The following is a 7,392-nucleotide window of genomic DNA, read 5'->3' as shown; positions in this document are numbered from 1 at the left end:
ATGGAATCTTACACCTATTTTCCCAGGACTTGTAGGCTTGATGAAAAATACCAATTTTCCCAAGAAAAACTTTTTTCAGATTTATGAATGATTAATAACAATTTCTAATAAAGCGACAGCGAAAACTAAATCTAAATAGCAAAGGGACTTACAAATTCACTTCCTATTTCCATTCTTCTTCTGAAAATCCAATACACAGGACAGTTTGAAATGGTCCTACAAGAGGAGAGAGGGGAAGGAAATGACTTCTCAAACATTCTTCCAGTTTCCAATTGTAAAGTCCTATGTTGGGGAAAATTTTGTGTAATTATTATTTTGAGAACTGACACAGACATATTGTACAAAATTTGTCTATAGAAAGAAATCTCCACCCAGTTTCCTCATTCCTCTAGTTTCTCATCCCAGGGGTGATATGGTGCTGATAAGGATTGGCAGTGAGGGAATCTTTGTAGGTGACTAGTCAGGTTTACAGGCCCCAAGGGAATAAACAGATAATCTGTGTCCTAACAGAACTGATGAACAGAGGTTTTTTTTGTTGTTGTTGTTCATTTTTATTTATTTATTTGAGAGCGACAGAGAGAGAAAGAGGCAGAGAGAGAGAGAGAGAGAGAAAATGGGTGTGCCAGGGCCTCCAGCCACTGCAAACGAACTCCAGACACATGCACCCCCTTGTGCATCTGGCTAACGTGGGTCCTGGGGAAGTGAGCCTCAAACCGGGGTCCTTAGACCTCACAGGCAAGTGCTTAACCGCTAAGCCATCTCTCCAGGCCTGCTGAAGAGAGTTTTAAGAGAACAGAGTCTGGGAGCTGAAATCCAAAAAGTCCTGACTCATATACTGACTCACTAAGAGGTCGGTTGGTGGGTCATTGTCCCGCCAGCTATTAGGAACCACACATCCAAAGTAACTACTTCACTAGCCTGCCACCAGCTCACACACACATTCAAAGTAACCAACTCATTGTCCAACTCATCAGTCTATCAAGATCCTCTTGCATTCAAAGCAACCAGTCCAATCCTCCTCCACTTGATGCTTAATTCATTGCCCCAAGGGTATAAAAAAAATCCTCAATCCAAGTTGCTGTGCAGTATTCCACTTGGGACGCCTTCCATCTCGGGAGCTTTCTACTGTATTTTATTTTCTGAAATAAAACCTCACTTAACTTACCCTCCTGCCATGTCTACACTCATTATTCTTTGCAGGTTTTAAGACAAGAACTCAAGAAAACCAGTAACAGTGCCAGATGCTATTCCTAGTTCCTGGGATAGAGCAATAAGCAAAACAGTCCCTGTCCTCAGCGATCTTACTATATTCCAGGGTGGAAAAACCCAAGATAGTCATGGGTACTGGAAAAGCCTATGAAGAAAGAAAGTGGCCTGGGAAGGAACCGTTGAAGTAGAAAGAACACCAGACGAGTAAATCCAGGAAAGAGGGGCTGAGGGGGTGGCTCCGTGGTTGAAAGTGCTTGCTTGTAAGCCTGCTCCCTAGAGTTTAATCTTCCTAGGCACCCATGTGGGACTGAACACAGGGTCATGCACACATATGTTGTCCTTGCAATGCCTGCTGCGGGGGGGGGGGGGGGGCGGGGGGCAGAGCCAGGAGAATCCAGAAGATTGCAAGCAGCAGCTGTAGGAAACACACTTCTCAAAAGGGTGGAAAGAGAAATATCATGACGTTTTGCACACACACACACACACACACTTCCTAGAAGGAAGTATACCATGAACGGAGGTGTTAAAGGCTGCATAAGGATCAGAAGAGATAGCAATAGAGGTGAGTGCTGCCTTTGGCTGAGTAATGGGGACTAGCGATCTTGACAATTGTCTAGCAGGCTGGTATTATTAAAAACTCAGTTGAGCCAGGTGTGGTGGTGCACACCTTTAATCCCAGCACTTGGGAAACAGAGGTAGGAGGATTGCGGTAAATTCGAGGCCACCCTGAGACTACAGATGAATTCCAGGTCAGCCTGGGCTAGAGTGAGACTCTACCTTGAAAAACCAACAACAAAAAAAAAAAAAAAAAAAAACTGAAAAAGGTGATAGAATATATATTTCCTTTGGAGGAAAAGTAATCTAAGAAATAGGTGAGGGTCAGGAGTGGTAGTGCACGCCTTTAATCCCAGCACTCGGGAGGCAGAGGTAGGAGGATCGACATGAGTTCAAGGCCACCCTGAGACTACCTAGTGAATTCCAGGTCAGCCTGGGCTAGAGTGAGACCCTACCCTGAAACCAAAAACAAATAAACAACAACAACAACAACAAAGGAATGAGGGAAGATATAGAGTTCAAGTGAAGGGCTTCCCAGATACAGGCTTCTTTTAAAGTGTATCCTGTCAAGGAATGTTTGCATGCTAGTGAAGTAATCTAGATGAGAAAAAGATTAAGTCAGGAAAAAGAGGGAATCGGCACACACACAGGTCACAAGCCTGCTTTTGACAGAAGTTGGGCTACGTCTTACATTTCAGCAGCCCCAGGCCCTTCCAAAGGACCTCCACAAATACATGCAGGAGTGCATGTAAGCGCACGCACATGTGTGTGCGTGTGTGCTCCTGTGTGTCTGCTCATGTACATGCATTCAGACATGTATGTTTTCTCTCAAATAGCAAGTAACAGCATGCTTAGCATCTTGATGTCTTAAAACTTAACAGTATATCTAACTGGATTTTGTATCATTACATAGTATTGTCATTCATCACTACATTACTTCTAATTCTCTACTAATAGATATTGGTCATTTCCAGCATTTTCCTATTGTAAATAATACTATAATGAGTTGCTTTGTACAAGTATGCTAGTATAGCTGCAGAGTAAATGATAAGAAATGAAATTTCTAGGTCAAATAGTAGAAGCATTTTTAATTTTGGAGAACTGTTATCAAATTGTGCCTAATTTATATCAATTTATAAACCTAAATGCATATTATAACACTTATTTCTGCCTCATCTACTGAGTATTAAACATTAACACACACAAAAAAACCGGAATGTCATGTAGGCCAAGCTGGCCTTAAATTCCTTATGCAGCTGAGGCTGACTTTTGAACTTTTTTTTTTTTTTTTTTTTATAAATCTATAGTTTTATTAAGACAAAAACTGACAGTATGGTATGAAGTTTACATTTAAACAAAATTTTCAGACATCTAACACATGCCTAAAGTGATTTAACAATGTAGCTCTAGATGTAGGTCTAGACAATACCAAGAATTGATGGGTCTTATGATTCAAGACAGAGCATTTTGGGTATGTTAATCTTTAGGTTTTATTTTGTGTTTTCAAGTCAATCTATACCCCAATATGAAAACTATTTGTCTCCTGAGACCAGGGCTTTTTGAAGTATTCAACCCTTGAATTGACTCAATGAAATTTGTGCTGTTAGTTACTGAACCCTGCCACTAAGTTTCAGAGTTCAAAGTTGAAAAAAAAACAGGCTCCAAGTGTTTTCCTATCTCCTGTGCCACCCTCCGCCCTTCCCACAATGCTTCAGCCAGTGGTTTAAAAACTGCTATTTATAACTCCATGATTGGAAATGAAGGGTCTTTCTGTTTTCCCCTCCTAACTTCAATATTAGCACCTCTGAGGCAAAATGATCTGCCTGAATATACTCTCCAATTAAAACTTTTCCTGCTTCAGTTTCCATCTTTAAAAATGTTAGCTTTGGTTAATGTAGGAACTGGCTTTCTCCTTTATGGGCAACATGATGCTCAGGAAGGAAACGTCACAGGTTTGAAGCAGTCTCCACTGTCCACCTTTCTGGTGTCAAGGAAATATTTTGAAAAGGTAAAGTATTCTGAACCTAGAACCAAATCATCAGTTAGCTGTTCTTTCCATTGCTTCACCATTTCCCCAATCAGGCCCCTAATTTTAACCACAATCGTCCTGTCCATCTCCTCCCTGTCCCCCCACCCCCATTAATACACCAGTAATAGCCAAAAACTACACACATGCTACTCTGTAAAAATGCAGTGAACACTATTGGGAAGAAGGCTGTGGGTTGTGGAGATGCTCTCTGAAGATCCACAGTATCTTTTTTGCTCTCCCACACACCCAGTTCTGCAGGTTTTGTCCTTCATAGAAGGCCCTTTGCCTTTCTCAGCAAAGTGCAGAATGGGTTGCCTTGAAACACTTACCCTTTCCCCTCCACTGGGATGGGCGTACAAACTACACAGCTTGGAACAGCTTTAAAGCACTTGGGCTGTTGCAGGGCACAGAAACTATGCTGGCTCTTCAAAGGACATCTTCTCAAGCCACCTTTATGGTGTGAAGACAAGTAGAATTCCTTCCCTCCCCCCTTGAAGCCCACAGTCAAGAGGTGACAGGGGCTGATACTCAAGAGAGTTAATTCTTGTCGTCTTTTTTGTCATCATCCTCTGAGGGGTAGGAATGCCACGTCAGCCTTTCCTCATAGAAGGATATGACAACCTGTGGGCACTTGACATTGGCTTCCTTGGCAGGGACCAGGTCAGCCTCATCAGAGTTTTTCCATTTCATCAGGAACATGAGCTCTCCACTGGAGTCTGTAGCTCCAATAATCCGCTCTGGCTCCAAACCTCGGGCAAAGCCTCGTGGCTTTTCTGACTCTTCTTTTTTCTTCTTTGGTTTGCTCTCCTCTCCCTTATCTTCAGAATCAGAGTCGGCTTTTCGCTTGCCTCCCTCTGATTTATCTGTCTCATGTGCTGTTTTCTGTGACTGTAGAAACTCAGCAATCAGGTCAGGGCAATCCAGGTTCTCTTCTGGCTCCCACGTATTGTCCTCATCTGAGAAACCCTTCCACTTTAGAAGATATTCTACTTTTCCCTTGACAACTCGTCGATCAAGAACTTTTTCCACCACATATTCCTCTTCCTCTTCTTCAAGCACTTCCTCCACTTTCTTCTTGTTTTGTTTTTTCCCCATAGTGCCCGCCAGCTTTGTAGTGTAAAGGGTGACGCTGCTGGCACTCACTCTGTAGTTCTAGGCTGGCTTCAAATTTAGCGATCCTCCTATGTTCTGCTTCCCAAGGGTTGGGATTAAAGGCCTGCATGCACCACTATGCTCCTAAAATTTCAGATTTGGATTTCAGTATCCATTTGAAAATTGTTTGGAGGCCTGGTGTGGTAGTTTGTAATCCTACCACTCAGGAGACAGAGGCAGAATCACTTTCTATTGACATAGAAAGTCCTAGGCTAGCCACGGGTACATAGTAAGACCTTGTTGGTGAAAACCAAAGCAGAGAGCTCTGACTTTTGAACTTTTAATCCTCCACCTCCCAAGTATATGCACTTGTCAGTCTCCCCAATGAAAAATGATATCTCCTGGATTTAATTTGCATTTATGTAATCACACATAAGGTTGAGCATCATTTCACTTTTAAAATCAAGTTGCATTTCTTTTCCTGTGAACTTTTCTGTGAATCTCTTCTCTTGACTTTATACATTAATAAGGGGGAACACTTTATATACCAAAGGACTTAGAGTTTTGCTTGTCATGTGTTGCAGATATTTCCCTTAATTCATTGCACATATTTGTACCTAATTTTTATGTATCATGTTTTGTAAGTATATGTAGTTAAAAAATATTTTATTTTTATTTATTCCTTTATTTGACAGAGAAAGAAGGGGGGGAGAGAGAATGGGCACACCATGGCTTCCAGCCACTGCAAACAAACTCCAAATGCATGCCCCCCCCCTTGTGTATCTGGCTAACGTGGGTCCTGGAGAATCAAACCTGGACCCTTTGGCCTTGCAGGCAAACACCTTAACTACTAAGCCATCCCTCCAGCCCAATATATGTAGTTTCATAATCATTATGTAAGTCTGTGTTGCATGTTGAACATTTTTTCATATGGCTTCTGGGTTTTTTGTCATTCATAGAAAGTCTTCTATACTCTAAGATTAAGACAAGGATAAAAATAGTGGTTTTTAAGTTTAAATACTTAATGTATATAGGATTCATTTGTACCAAGAAATAAGGTGGGAATTGGACTGAATTTTTTAATGGCCAGCCAGATTCCTAATGTTTTTTATTTATATACTAATCTATATTAATGTATATATCAATATTATATACTAATCTATATTAATATTTATGTATTAATCTTTGAGTAAATTCCTCACTGCAGCAAGGGAGAAATGGTTAAAGAAAAAAATAGTATGTGTTCAAGAATGTATTGAATGAGATTAGAATTCAAGTGCAAGACAAAAGGAAAGATCATGATACAGCCCCAGTTCCCACCTGTTCTATCACCTCTTTGCCTCTGCTCATACTGCTGCCTTTGCCTCCTCTTTGTCCCACTAATCAGCTGGGGCATCACCTCCAGCAATCCGCTACTACCTCTGTGTAGACTGGGTGTTGTTTGATTCCATTGGCTGTCTTGCAAACCTTTTTAAGATTTTGTCACACTGTATTGCAGCAGGGAGTGGTTCCTAAAGTACAGAATGCATGTAAGAGTCCCCTGGACACCTGATTTATTAGCCCTTTGGTTGAACCTAGGCATCTGAATTTTGGCAAAAAACCCCAGGAATTCTGACATTGATGGCTCTGGGACTACACACATTAAAGCCCCGGATATGAGGTCCTTGGTGCTGGGAGATATTCCTAAAGATCTTTCCTGTACATAGCAGAACACCTAATAGATGACCATACAGTTTTCTTCAACAAATAATTATCAAAAAGGATTGCCATGTGGCAGGAAAACCCAAGATCTAGACAGGGTGTTCACTTTTAAGGGGCCTGTGGGGGGCATGTTTGCTGATTGAATGACAGAGACCCAGAAGGATAACTGAACCAGTGAGTCTTCTGCTAGATCTTATAAAGTCCTATGAGGAAGACAAATTCCTTTCTCTGAAGCACTAACTAAACTTTAGCAGATATATTGCTGTGAAACATGATGCTTGGAGACTTTGAGAGTTACAAGAGAAAAAACAAGGAGTTAAAACAACATATTCAATTATTGAACTTGTACATGCCGCCTTAGAATCAGGTACTGGGGATATGCAGAAAAAAGGGGAAAAAAATCAGTTATGTATTTAAAGTTAATAAATGCTCAATAGAAAACAGGCAAGACCATAATTTTGAGAAGTGATTTTCTTTTAAGTTTAGAGAGACTTTATTAGATTAAGAGAAGGAAGGAGGAGAAAGCGCAGAGAGCTCCTGCCTCATGGAGGGCAGGAGTGCTTAGACAGCCCACGTAGGAGTAAGAAGGGTTCTTCCCTTGTCTCCGCCTAGCCTACCAGAACCTGGAAGTTCAGGAGCCAGCCAAGAGAGCTGGTCCCCTAGTAAGGGTCTATTTATAACCTTATTGCGGTGGGTTTCACCTTCAGGATCAGAGGAGCCAGAGGTGAAATCAGCCAGAGGGCTGATTGGTCTGGGCTATGGGCCGGCTCAAGAACAGGCCAGTCATGAAAGTGGTATTTTAATCC

General features: G+C 41.5%; 1 protein-coding gene across 1 annotated transcript; it reads right to left on the bottom strand.

Moving 5' to 3' along the window:
• Positions 1–4,218: 4,218 nt before the first annotated feature.
• Positions 4,219–4,921, bottom strand: LOC123457776 (chromobox protein homolog 1). The gene has a single exon (XM_045142418.1). It carries the CDS (start codon positions 4,886–4,888, stop codon positions 4,331–4,333), a length of 558 nt encoding a protein of 185 aa, XP_044998353.1. The 5' UTR covers positions 4,889–4,921; the 3' UTR covers positions 4,219–4,330.
• Between the last annotated feature and the right edge of the window lie 2,471 nt (positions 4,922–7,392).

This window comes from Jaculus jaculus, chromosome 1 (genome assembly GCF_020740685.1).
Source record: "Jaculus jaculus isolate mJacJac1 chromosome 1, mJacJac1.mat.Y.cur, whole genome shotgun sequence".
In the NCBI taxonomy this organism is placed as follows: domain Eukaryota; kingdom Metazoa; phylum Chordata; class Mammalia; order Rodentia; family Dipodidae; genus Jaculus; species Jaculus jaculus.
This window is presented reverse-complemented; position numbering and strand designations above follow the sequence as displayed.

What these genes read in the sequence shown, in the direction of transcription:
- LOC123457776 (XM_045142418.1), bottom strand. Translation starts at nt 4,888, where the DNA reads ATGGGGAAAAAACAAAACAAGAAGAAAGTGGAGGAAGTGCTTGAAGAA.